The sequence below is a fragment of the Apteryx rowi genome, unplaced genomic scaffold, assembly GCF_003343035.1.
Source record: "Apteryx rowi isolate R43461 unplaced genomic scaffold, aptRow1 scaffold_433, whole genome shotgun sequence".
NCBI classification, from domain to species: domain Eukaryota; kingdom Metazoa; phylum Chordata; class Aves; order Apterygiformes; family Apterygidae; genus Apteryx; species Apteryx rowi.
In genome coordinates this window covers 577553-591340 of record NW_020450687.1, presented here as the reverse complement: position 1 = coordinate 591340, position 13788 = coordinate 577553, and the positions used below count along the sequence as shown (strand labels likewise).

The 13788-nt window shown below is 43.0% G+C and overlaps 1 protein-coding gene across 1 annotated transcript in view; it reads right to left on the bottom strand.

The window, feature by feature from the left end:
* REXO1 (RNA exonuclease 1 homolog) overlaps positions 1 to 13093 on the bottom strand; it is a 37857-nt gene extending 24764 nt beyond the window's left edge. Inside the window, exons 1-2 of the mRNA XM_026076491.1 lie at positions 13011 to 13093; positions 2513 to 4296 (exon numbers count right to left, since the gene is read on the bottom strand). Of these exons, the coding sequence (XP_025932276.1) occupies positions 2513 to 4296; positions 13011 to 13053 (1827 nt within the window). The 5' untranslated portion in view covers positions 13054 to 13093. The remainder of the gene's footprint in view (positions 1 to 2512; positions 4297 to 13010) is intronic.
* Between the last annotated feature and the right edge of the window lie 695 nt (positions 13094 to 13788).

The window sequence follows — 13788 nt, the reverse complement described above, 5'->3', positions numbered from 1 at the left end:
TTGGTCCAGTGCTTTCTGAACTCAGAGCATTTTGAATCATTTTGTATTTCAAAGGCTCTAAACTGGTAAATATTTCCCACCATTAAATTGTGTGCCCTTGAACTATTTTCACTTAAATTAGACTATTTGAAGAAATAGCCAAAGCCAATAATAAAATTCTCTTTTCTAGCTGGGTGTTACACTAAACACCAAAGAAAGAACACCTGAGTTTTAAACAAGCAAAAATCAAGTAATGCTTAATAGTTCAGAAGAAAACCATTAGACTGACAACTGCTTTATGTAGTTTCTTCTACCAAGGAATTTCATTTCACTGTAAAAAACATCTTTACTTGTCAGCAAGACAGACCTCTCTCAGAACAGACCGATGCCGTTAAAGCAACTGAGAGTTCAGCGAAAAGCTTTAATAGTTCAGCTATTCAAACCTTACAAGTCCAGCTATTCTTTTCAAAAGATGAGCTCTCCTCCCCATGCTGCAGATCCCGTTGACTTTGTCCTCCACATGCAGGTTGCCACAACCAGAAGGATTTTCTCCACTGCAAAACTAACAAAAGCCTCAAAATTTCTGATGTAGGTTTTAGACAGAACAAAACTCAATGAGCAGTCCTACCAGGAGAAACTGGTTCTCGACCATTCATGGTTCATGCTGCACTCATCCTGCCTCTCTTCCAGATTAATAGTCCCAAAGAGAGCTTAGTTCTGTGTGAAGGTGTTTAAACTGGAACATACTGGAGGCCCTGGTGGAGTCCCTGCACCTCTGATATCTTTGGGATRCGGTATCCAGCAGGATGCAGGAGGAGATACAACTGCAGATGAAGCTGCTCAACAATTCCCTGCATACTTGGAAGCACTCGTCCTTTGGTACCCCGTGTCCCACAGCACACAGGGGGCACCCAATTTTGTCACCTCACCCCATTAAGCCTCCCAGGTAATATAGCTGACTCAGCGACCTCGATACCTCCACACTGCAGTCCGAACTGCCAGGCAGATAACGCTAGTGACAGGTTCGGGATGTTTTCTCAACTTAGCCAAACGTGTCACTTTTTTTTTTTTTTACAGCTGCTTCCAGTCTAATTCCCCAAAACACCTCCTCTGTATGCAAGCAAAATCATCCTGACCAGAAAACCTGAGCATCTTGACAGCAAGTCAAATAATCCTGTCCGTTTACGGGCAGTCGCTCCCGCAACTGAGGGTCTGCTCTTGCTGCTCAGTCGAACTCATCTGTCAGAAGATGAAGGATGAGCTTTGTTTGCTCCTACTTCCCCGTCTCAGAGGCTGTCATAGGATCACTGCCAGCAGCAACTTTCTAGTTTGGGTTTGTTTGTTTGTTTTTTCCCCCCCTCCTTTGCTCAGTTCCATTTTAAACCTTGGCAAATGAGGCTCTTTCATCCGCTGGGGACCACCTCACAGTCACTGGCAGAAGCCTCTTTAGCTAGATGCTGTCTTTTTACCTCATTTTTCCAAAATCCGTCGTACCTTTCAAAGCAATTCTGCCTTCCATTTCTTACTTACACCATCTACACAGTACACAGAGGTCCTCATGAAAGACTTGCAGTAAGCATTTACAATGGGAAACAGTAATTTTGAGAGGCTCTGAAGGGTCCGCTAGATAACTGCCCAGTAAGCCTTGAACGGCCAGCTTGAGCTGACATGGTGGAAGTGACCGGCCACCCCTTCGTGGAGATTCTTTCGACATCACGTGTCCCTCACGCTACATGAGGAGGATCCAAGCTAGTCGTTACCCCTCTGCAGAGGGTTTCCCTCATTCTGCCCTCTTCTCTAGCGAGGGGCAGCATTACTGTTACTGCAGAAAAACAGGAGAGGCTTGTCCAGACAATAGTTCAGAGCAGCTAAATTCAATTCCCACCTGCCCTTAAGGGTTGTTTTTCTCCATCAACACAAGGAGCCTAGAGAGAGAAACCTCACTTGCCTCTATTTTACTTTTGTCTATAATTCATCTCTACCAGTGTCAACTACCCCAGCTTACTTGCACTCAGCACATTGTCCTGGTTCCACCTGCTACCGAGCTTCCCAAACCATGTTGCAACAAGGAGGCATTGCCTGGATTAACCAACCCAGATTAGCTCTGAAAGACCCACAAAACACACTTTGAAGCCTTTCTGCAGCAATCCAGGCAACCACAGTTCTTAAACCAGATGGAGACAGAAGTAACTGATAACCCTGAAAGGCAAAGGCCTTCCACACTGAAGGTAAGTAAATCCTTACACCTCACAGCAGCTTTCAACCCGTGGCAGGAGAAGACACTTTCTTGCAGCTTCTGAGTTGACACAGTAGAAAAGAGAAACAGTAACTGACTTCTCTCCTACCCCACTGCCTGACTATTCCTGTCAATCCAGAAGGGAAATTCAGGTGCAGACTCACTCATGACAAAGATGGGATTCTTCCAACATACCGAGTCTCTCTCTAGCCTTCCTCAGAGCAATACCACTAAACTAAACCAGGATCCTTTCAGCGCTTAGCTTTGAGAGAAACAACTAGGCAGAACAAGCATTACCTGTTTCTTCAGCCTTCCCTTGTCTTCAGTTTTCACATCTGTAGATTCATTAAAAATCCTGAGGCACTCTTCCATTGGATCTGACTCAAAGTCCAAGTCTTTCTCAAGTATGGAATAATCAATGTCATCAGACGTTGAGGAAGAAGAAGATGACTTTGACAGTTTAGAGCGCTTCACACTCTTTGTCTCTTCATTTTCACTCTGAGAGTCCGAACAACGGCCATCACCATCTGAGTCCGAGCTCACATCAAGTAATGTGGATGGCAAAGGTCGGCCTTTGTCATCATCATCCCCACTCTCATCTCCAAACAGGTCAACATGACTCAAACTCCGTTGCTTCCGACCCTTCTTTGGATCCCCTTTTTCTTTAGAACTGACCTTTTCTTTCTTTCGTTCCAGTGCTGGAGCCTTGGTCCCTTTGTCTTTGTTTTTACGACCAGAGGTTTCCTTACCATTTTTCAAGTCAGCTGTTTTTACTTTGGAGTCTTTCTTGCTGCTCCCCAGCTTCTCTGTGCTAGAGCCTTTGATGCCACCCTCATTYTTGCTTTTCCCTGAACTGCTGCTGGGGGACTTGGATTTTTCTTTCTTAAGACCATCCACTTTTTCTGACTTTTGCTTTTCAGTTTTTTTTAAATTCCCATCAGTTTTGACTTTGCTACTTTTCTCTTTACAGTTTTTCTCATCATTTTTTGTTTTTACCTTTTCTTCTTTCTTGAGCATTTTGTCTTTTTCTGTATTTTTACTTTTCTCTTTCTTACCAGCCTCACTGAGGCTAGGCGTTTTACTAAGATCTGATTTCTTCTTTTTTGTTTTGTCTTTCGAGTCTTTGTTTTTATCTTCAATATCCTGGTCATTCTTGCCAGTACACAACTTTGCTGCTTTTGCATTCTTTTCTGATACGTTTTTGGCAAGATTTTTCTGTGAACTTGGAAGGTCTTCCATGTCATATTGCACTGTCATTTCTTTGATACCTGGGGAATTTAAGTCATCCAGTTTGGTGCTCTGCTCTTTGTTGGATAACCCATCGTTTGATTCACTTTCAGAACCAGCTTTTGATTGTGAACTAACAGAAGTCGGCTTATATTCCGCATCGGCCTCATCTTCAGAGGAAGAGAACCTGGCATACACTTCATAGTCATCGGGTTCTTCACATAGCTTCTTTGGTGAAGGAGAGTAACATTCCTCATAACTAGGCACCCTACTCCTTTTAGACCCCTTTGGCTCCTTTGTTGTGGCTTTGCTCAAGAGCCTGGCTGAGTAATTCGAAAGTGGGTCATATTCCAAGTCTGTAGAAGGCTTGGAGTCATCGATCACATATTTATTGTTAGTGACAGTGCAACTGTATTTTTTCGTCTGTGCTACAGCCTTGGGAACATATTCCAATGAGCTACCTTTAGATCGGGAAGTATCCAAAGTGTATTTACTTGACTGGCTAGCAGCAGCTAGAGGAGTAGGGTTGTAGTCCGGGTTATTATTTAAATTGTAGCTACCTGGGTTATACTCTAAGGAGATAAAAGAATCAGTTTCTGTCACAGCAGTTGACACAGGCGTTTGGGAAATAAGTGAAGAGGCCTCTGAAGYGCCGAATTCCTTTGTTGTTTCTAACAGCTCCTCATACTTTTTCTGCTCTCTCTCGACTTCATTTTTGACTGCCTCAATGGCCTTGTTGACCAACTCCAGCTCCAGAATGCCAGGCGTCATGTCTGTAATGTCAGCCAAGGCACCATTTTCCACTTGCAGCGAGGGCCTCGGAAGATCTGGATTATAGGGATCATAGCCACGTTCTGTAAAGGAGAAGGAAAAGTAATTTACAACCAGTAATTTAGGTTAGATTTTCTTTGGAGTAAAATTTTAAAAAAGAGTTTAAGGTCTACTCTCATCAAAACCCTATACTGAAAGACACTACAGAAAACCATGCTGTAGCCACTACAGAGTATATGTTTGATACAGAAAGTCACCAGTGATACTCTCTGGCCGGTGGCAGGTACATAGCTAGACTGGATTTCACAAACCTTAAAGACTAAAGATCTATTGACAAAGTCCTTTTATTACCCATGAAAAAGCTCTATAAATGAAATATTCTTTGTGGCATTAAAGGATAATCACTGTGTTAGGACTAAGAGGAACCAAGTAGGTGTAGTATTATCTGCCTAATTCAACAGAGCGAGCAAAGTACAGAGGATTCTAGTATAAAAACTGTGGATTAGATTCCCATTTGATGCCAATGCCCAAAGCCCACTGAAAGACTCCAATATTCACATGAAGCTCAGTATTTCTTGTGGTAGCAGCAGGAAAACAAGCCTTACTTGGATGACAAACTGTTTGCTAATAAAAAAAACTACGGAGCACTCTACAAAGGCAACACCGCAACTCAACTGCATAGAACAAAACAATCAAGACAGGAACATGAAATGCTCAGAACTCCAATCCGACATTTCTCTTTTCACAAAATTCCCTTAGCTGCTCTACCTTATGCAGGTATTTATAGGACTATGAACGGAAGAATATCTGAGCGCACACATCCTCTCAGTAATCACCACTAGGTCTGCAATGCCTCTGCTCCATTTTCTCTTTTACAGATGACTAGAGAAGAATTGCAGAGAAGGAATTTACCCTGAGTGTTTTCATGTCTCTTGCAAATTTGTTCATTTATTGAAGTAGGAGTAAGTGCCTTTGCGTTCAAAGAAAAGGAAGAGAGTGAGACAGAACCCTTGCAAGCAGGGGGCTCACAAAAGCTCAAACTCGGAAACCCCATGCGTAGTTCATTACTTCCCAACATCTTTGGAGCAACTTTCACTGTCTTCTCCTGCACCCTGCCTGCTCACCCTTCTCTTCCCCCTTGCCACTACCTCCTTGCTCCTCTGATTTTGCTGCCAGATCTGCTTCCTGCCTGCAGCCTCCATCCCTTTCCACCATGGCATGCAGGTTAATAAGCCTGACTAACCTTATTTACTGGGCTCCATGCTTCCTGGCTGATGTTGCAGCCCCTCACCAGAAAGGTGAGCTCATCAGCTGGGACCAGCATTACACCCAGGGTATGTATTTCCATAGCAATTAGGTGATCAACATGACACTAACGAGGGGTATTGGAGGGGTATTAATGGCAGCTCTCGCAGGAATTCCCAATTACCACATGACTCAGGAATAAACTATGAGCTGTTTATCCACATGTGTTTCTAAGAAATGAATAAAAGCTCTATATTGCAACAAGTCTCCTGAAACAATGACAGCAGTCATCCAGGGAAAGCTTGAAATTTTATACTGAAAGAAAGGTGTATTTTAGAAGTAAAAAAAAAAAAAGAAAGGTTTGCTCACATATTCAGAAACCTCCCAGGTAGAGCCTAGAGCTCTACAGGATGAAACCCATTGTGTTTTCATGCTGCTGGCTCAGCAAGGACACCCAAACTAGACAGCAAAATCGAGAATTGGGGTGTGTGCCAGGCACTTAAGTTTTTATATGCTCAAAATTAAACTGCGGCATGTTCTATTTTCATAGCATACATTTATTGCTTATGATCAATCACAAACATGAAATACAGACAACCCCCACGGCACTAATCTCTGAAAAGCTAAAGCTGTCATCCTAGGCTGGTGCTTTCAAAGTGCTCCTGTTCTGGCTTGCGGCTGGCTGACCAACACATATGAAAATGCATGGAAGAARATGCGGAAGAGGGGGCCCCTCTAAAGCCCCAGAGGGCAAAGGACACGCTCTGGCCGTGCTGTAGGGCTCTTGTGACCACAGCCCCACAGCAGAGCTTTTGGGGAGTGATGGTCCACCCTATGGAACTAGTACAGACATGCTAAAGTAACTGATTTAAGGGATGGTTTGCATCTGGAGAATGAAAACTCATCTTGTAAAGCYCATCTTGAAAAGAATACAGAAACTGTTGCCACTAGTATAAATGCTCTCCACTTTCTACCACGTTGTCCCAAACTCTCCCACCTACCTTTCCAGCTTGTGGTGAAAAGGAAGGGCTGAAGTCATTCACATGCATGTGCAGAGTGACAGGCATCCTGCTTTCAAAAGAACGGGGAGGAAAATAACTTCATCTTGGAAGATTAGAATAAAGCCCTTTAGTAGCAACAGAGGARCCTAGCAATAAAAATGACTCCATTTAACAAAGTATCAGAAGCTACAGGTAAGTGAAATGCTGCTTTTTGACTTTCAATAGCTTTCAATACTTGTTTYATCACAGTGCTGACTATTCCAGAGGAATTTTTTGTCCTTTGCTAGAAGGATAGCAGTAAAACTGTCTTTCTAATATGAATATGTAAAAGAATAAAACAATAAATGGAGAGAGGAAAGATAGGAAAAACCTCTCAGGTCTAATAAGGATGAGAGAATTTCTCATAACCAACAGAAACAGCATTCACAGGAGAGTCCTTTCTACCATCCTTACAAGACTGTGAGCTTGTGGGGTTTTGGGGGTGTGGGYTGTTTTGTTTTGCTTTTTGGGGGGAGGATCCATGAATGCTCAGCTCCCTTTGGTAGTAAGAAAAGAAGCTGTCCAGCAGTTGGCAAAACTAGCCTCCAAGCAGGCAGAATAATAGAGGCTGGGTGAAAATAAAGGCACTAGTTTCATAAAACTTTTTACCCCCTCGGGATTGCAAAGTCTTTCTTCCAAACCAATTAGATCCTGATTGAGCAGGGACTCTGGGCAAACACAGCATGATGTCACCATCTTCCAAACGACAACCGCGCTGTGTTCAGGATCAGAAATGTGGGAAAGAGGAACAAGGCAGAATATTCCCAGAGCTCGCTCCCGCTCAGCTATTCCAAAGTGCTTTACAACCAAAACACAGAGCACTTCCAAAACGCAAAACCAGAACTGGCAAACCAGAATGTCTCAGAGGATGATGTACACTGGAAAGACTGACACCCAGAGACTGCTTAGAAAAAGAAATCACAAAGAAATGAAGACAGAAGGGGAAAATCAAGAATTAAAGCAGATGCAAACAGCTTCATTATCAAGACAAGTATATATGAACATATTAYGAAAATAATAACCATTAACCTAACAGCTGAAAACGAACTGTGAGCCCTCTACAAAACCTTTCTCCTCGATCTCCACCTCAATCCTCATCACCTCCTGAAACATCAGCTCTACCACTAGAGCGAATACCAGCAAAGTGACAGTCTGGAGGAGTCAGCTATTACCTTCTAACTCAAGATGGGGACCTAAAATTTGGCACAAGTGAAGTTAGAAGAGTGGAAAGCAGTTAGAAGAGTGGAAAGCCTGGCAATTTTTTCAGAGATAAATATGAGGTGGCTAATAAACAGCTGCGAGAATGAAGAGTCTGGATCTCAACCCTTCTCAGAAAGAGATCGGTGAAACTGGACAAACGGTGTCACATCCACAGAGAAAAGCAAAACTATTTTAAATGCATCAGGATACAGAGAAAGTAAAAGACAACCTGAGCATTGGCTCCGGTGTCCTAACAAGAAAGTGTGCACAGCAAAGGTGTTCTGTACACAAACGAGAATAAACAATACCACTATAACTGCATCTACGATACAACTACTAGCTTTAAAAATAAATAAATAAATAAAAAGTTTGTAGCAATTACTGTTCTGATGCAAAAAGAATACCTTGCTTAGACCAGGTTTTCCATGCAAGTTGTCTGATTCTCCTCTGTTCATTTAAGGTATAAAACTAACCTGCACATTTTCTTTCAATGGAATGACCAGTCGTAAAAATACATMATAAACTTGGAGAATGCCAGCAGGCTTGCAATATCTTCATGAAAGTGCTCTTTTGTAGCTATGCAGGAGGCCTGATGGATTACCCAAGTGAAGCTGATCAAAGGATACATTTTCCCTGAAAGACTCTTGCGTAAGTGGGCTCCACGATACTAATTAGGACTGTTCCCTTTGGCCACAATGCATTTGCAGATAACGTAGCGCAAATACAAACAGAAAGGGGATTTTATATACGAAAATCTGTGTGTGTGTGTGTGTGTGTGTGTGTGTTTATACTTTATACCTACACACAGATCCAGAGAAATTAAATATGCCACCTGAAATCAGGCCACCTATTTAGATGCCTAATTAAACTCCTAGGAACCTGGGACAGGACAGGACCTCCTGGGTGCCTGAGCCTAGTCGCACGCAGGTAAGCACCATCCACATGCACACACAACTTGAAACAACTTGGATGCAAGATTCAAAAGAGCCTTCATCAGCTTTTGCATTTATTACTTTCCATTTCAAACATTAATATGAAGACCCGCACTGTAAAGAAAGATTACTACAAAATGAACTATGTTTTTTCTGCTATTCTGATATGCAAGATGTCTACAGTATTTCTGCTGAAGTAAAACGAGTAGATCAGAGATATTAGTGAAATAATTCTTTTTGATGGATGTAAAATTGAGATTCCACCCTCTCCTTTGAGAATCACAAGATAATGAGATCTGAGATGACAACTCCTTATAGGACTGTTAACGAAACCGTGATCAGGACACTCTTTAAAATACAAACTATTTTAATAAATTAATGCAAGTTAGAATATAAAATAGTCCTCCTGAGACACAAAAAGGTGAAGTTAAACATCAACACCATGAAAAATAAGTTAGTAAGAACTTATATAGGACCTCACGGACAATATACTTAAAGTAGAACTACTTTAGAAGATACCAGTACTGTCCAAAATGAATCCTACTTACATCAGCTGTTTCAGCAAAAAGGATAGAAAAGTGTAAAACAAGCTTCTGCAGAAAACCCAGCGCTGATTGTTTGTTTTTTTTTCTTGGTTATAGTTATGTTGTTTTTGGAAAATTAGGCCTCAGTTCTAAGGTGGAGCTGCTTTATTAAAGAGCTTCCCTAAGCTAGAGGCTCTTTGCTGTACACTGGTCCTTCTAGTTTTTGCAACAGGCAAAGAGAGTTAACACAGGCTGACATTAAATGAATAATAGGAGGCATTCAGTACAAGGTCACCTGTTGGATGTTAAAACTTATTTTGCAGTGAATCATTCTGCAGAAAAAGGTTTCTTTTTTTCCAAGCACCCTCATAGAGCACATACTTGAGAAGCTTTATAAACACAAGAGCCCCGATGTATGACCAATACTGGTCTTTTTAAACCCGCAGATTTTGGAAGAAGAGTCAAGCTTTCGCACGCAAGTAGGACCAGGATCATAACTGTCTTGCTTCCAGATATAACACTAGCCAGAGTTGCTAAGCAGCAGCAGCTGCTGCTAAAGAAAAGGGAGACAAAAATTAGAAACTTTCAAATGCATGACAATTCCAGCCTCAAAACGGAAAGGTTTGTCAGCCAAACGGCAGAAAAGCCAGCAAAAATATGCCAGAAGATGGCAAACRTATTCGGGACTCTCTGCTGTTGAAGTCGCCCATTTTCCTGAGACAAAACAGCAACAAAAGGTGCATTCAACCGGAGGAGAATATGGGGAAGGTGAAAGCTGTTGGGAGACCTCTTTGGAAAAAAAAAAAAAGCCATTTTTTTTTAAATGTAGTCAGAACAGCTCTGTTAGCTTAACAGCTTGCCTATGTTTACAGTGTCAGTACTTAGCAAACGGACAGCCTTTGCGATTACAGAAAAATTATCACCATTGGAAACTTATTTTAAGCTTTTCATTTAATACTTGACAGAAGAGATAGCGGTTTCTCAAGGACAAAATGTTTCAAAACAGGCCTTAGCAACAAGCTGAATTTTGCTATTTTTCATTATTAAACAGTGCAAAAGAAACGGCAGTTTGGGGCTCAGATCTCATTTGTGCATACCCAAGGCAAATTTCTGACAATTTAACAATAATATCCAACCACTTAAAAATAATGAACACCGAGATTTAAAATAGTACATTTCAACCAATTATCCAGAGTAAATGAGTCAGGAGGGCACGTAAGAGGAGCTAAGAAATATTTCTTCCACTTTAAATATAGGCATAAGCCTAATGATTTTGTGCTCCTTCCTTCTAAATACTAAATCTAATTATTAAAATTAAATAATAAAGATATAGGTGACCTTGTGCTATAGAACAGAAGGGCAGCCAGGTTGGTAGGGAGAGGTATTTCAGCTGGTCTAATGAAAGTTGAGCTCTACCTATACACTTTACTCCGTGCAGTTGTTATTCCTTTAGGGGTGTTTGATGCCACAGCATCAAAGCGCACTGTGAGCCAACACGGCCGTTTCTTTAGTGGAAAAAAAGGAAGCAAATAAGAGAAAAGAAAGTCTTATATTAGCAAGGCCGAAAAAAGTCCGAGCAGTCATCCATCACGCCACGATATTTTTAAACCTACTGTGACAAAGCCTGCTTAAACCAAGGGTATGGTTTCACCAGATGTTGTCAGCCAACGTAAGGGCTCACCACCACTGAAAAACCATCTCGGTGAATTCAACTGGTTCAGCAGATGGTCTGATGAGTATCACATCCAGCGTACGGAGGGGTGGACCGTGCCCAGGCACCCGAGGGGCCAGGCATCGTCCTTTTGCAAATAATAAGCCACCTTCTCAGCTCAGCAGCCCAAGGGTGCCAACACATAGTGGCCAGAGAGGAGCTGTGAACCTGCCCGAGGTGGTTCAATCCACCCAGGGAGCAGCTCACGCGCGGCCCACACCAAACCCGAACAGGCAGCATTCGCAGAGAACAACTCACTACGGTCAGAAACTCATTTTGATGGAAACAGGTTAGGGAGCAGCCCAGAAAGCAGTTCAAAAACCAACTTCTGGGAAGAACAGCGCACAGCCTCTACTTTTATTCAAAAAAAAAAAAAAGCCCGACTTTGTGCAGTTTTGTAAGTAACAAAAACAGCCAGAGGTTCAGCTTCGTTTCCAGTCTCTTGGCCCACCTGAGACGGGCACAGAACCTCTCACTCCTTTTCACGTGAGAGGCCGGCCAGAACACGAGTGCTTTGCACCTCGCAAAAGAAAGTCAAGGCACCTTCACGGGAGCGCCCCAGCTCTGCTGGTCTCCGGTTCAGCRGAGGGCACACCTAAAAGTGCACTCGGGTACCTAAGTCTCCAAGTTTTATTCTCTCGATAGCTTCCCAGACAGTCCTGGAGGGCAGCTGGGACCTCCAGGGCTTCATTACAGCAACACTACCTAAATCCAAGGATGCAAGAACCAGAACACCACGGACAGGCCCATGCCAAAGCAATCATTTACATTCCTCTGCTGCCGCAGTGATTTTAATAGTCCCATCCGCTCCGGCGGTGCAAACAACAGGGGTAGGCAAAGAGCATCGGAGTAATGTCAAAATCTGTGATAAATCTAACATTTTCCAAAGGGTGGAGGAAAAAAAAAAAAAAAAAAAAATCACACATTGCAGTATTTCTTCCTTAATCTAGGAAAGAATGTGGAAATAAAATAACCAGCATATTTAGCAGGAGGAGGAGGAGAGAAAGGAAAGGTTGGTACCCAAAATACCACGATCGGCGTCCAGGCTGCCACCCTAATCCTGCAGTCTGTCATCACACCCGGGCTAGAAAGCGTCTCACCATTTTAAAACTAACGACACATGAATCTGGATATTCAGTGTTTGCATTCTTTGGGGATCTTTCCATTCCCCCTCTCATTTTAGCTTTAAAGATATTCCTCAATAAACAAGGAAAGCTGAAATCATGTTTGGGGGAAAAAAAACCTGAGACTTATTCTTTCCGTTTCCAGGAAAAAGACCGGAAAACATTTCCACAGCTCTTGTACAAGTACTAGGTAAAAATAAGGATCTATTTCAAAACTTAATGAGTAAGTATTTTCAAAGACAACAAAAGAAAAAAGAAATATTTCAAGTATTCTGGTGCCGTCTTTTCTCCCTATTTAACTCTGCCTTGAAAACTTACTTTTACCAGCATGGCCACAAGACATAATTCTACTCCTGACCCCCCCCAATCTCTTAAACTTGCAGCCTTTCTCTGGCTTGCTCAAGATAACTTATCTTCTCAGCACCTGTCTTATTTCTTTTGCTATTTACAGTAAAGGGTTCCCATTTAAAAAAATAAAGTATTTCAATAAAGTCACAACTGGGCACTTTGAAAAACAAAATCAAAAAACAAAGAAAAGCCCCTTTCAAGCTATACCACATTTAAAAACTTCAGCTGCGACCTGTGAAGGACTAGAACTGAAACTTAAACTGGTTTTAAAACCTGTCCAGCTTTCGTTACCTCAAAAGCCTGTATGAGAACTTTGCAGCTCCTTTACAACTCAGACACCTGCAGCTTTGCAGACTCTTTAAACCAGCTAACCAGACACACTCCCTGGATTTTAGTACGGATCTTCTCTTTAGTAAAAAGACTAGAACGCACAGAGAAATCAAAATCCTTGCGTAGCTAATCCTTCCAGAGGACAGCCGAGTTTTTGCATAGTCCATATATCTTAGACCCCGATTTCAATCCGAGGACAGAAGTTTCGCATTAAATGAATGGTTAACACGTGAAAGCCTTAACACGGAGAAGGCATTTCTCTCAAAACTACCTCTTCGCGTACCGCAACCTACACAGAAACGCAAGCTAACTCCACGCTAAGTCAAAAACTTCCAAGAATTACCTGAGCTCCCCGTGGTTAATAAATACTGCAGGTATTTGTTCATGCTGTATTCGAGGCTTTTAGTACCTGCTCGGCACGGCGAAGACACTCCGGCACAGGCTCGTGGCACAATACCGCTGACCATGTGCTGACACAGCACTTTCTGGGCTGCAGAGATAATTAGGGCAGGACTTAACCAACCCAAAGTCCCGCCTCAACCTTCAGCGACTTCAAAGTCAGATTGGTTCTTACTTCAGGTTCTGCAGGGGCTTTTTGACCGTTTTTTTTTCCCCCTTTTCTACTTCTGTTACTATCGGGTTTTTTTGGTTTTTTTTTAATCTTTCGGTGGGTTTTTTCTTACCGCACACATTGCGTTTTGCTCCATTCAAGCAATGCCAATCAGCAAGCGCAGCGGTTTCTCAGACGGCGATCCGCGGGGTTGCGCGGAGCGGTCCCCCGATCCGCCAGGGCCACCCCGCACGGCGCGCTGCCCCGCCGAAGCCCGACGCTACCCCCCTTCTCCAGGCACGTAACCCAAGCGCTCCGAGCCTGCAAGCTCAGGACATCGTCAGCTACGTTCAGGCGCCGGCGGGGAAGGAGGCTGCAGGGCAAGGAGGCGACGTGGCGCTGCTAGGTGGTGCATGCCCAGCGCTGTTGCCTCTCCGGTATTACGTGAGCCGACACGCCGCACCGGCACATCCGATGCACCTCGCCCACAGGACAGGCCCATCTGCTTCGCGGCAGCCCGGGGAAAGTGGTTTGGGAAACCCTGGACTCGTGAATTTTGCTTTCCGCTCCT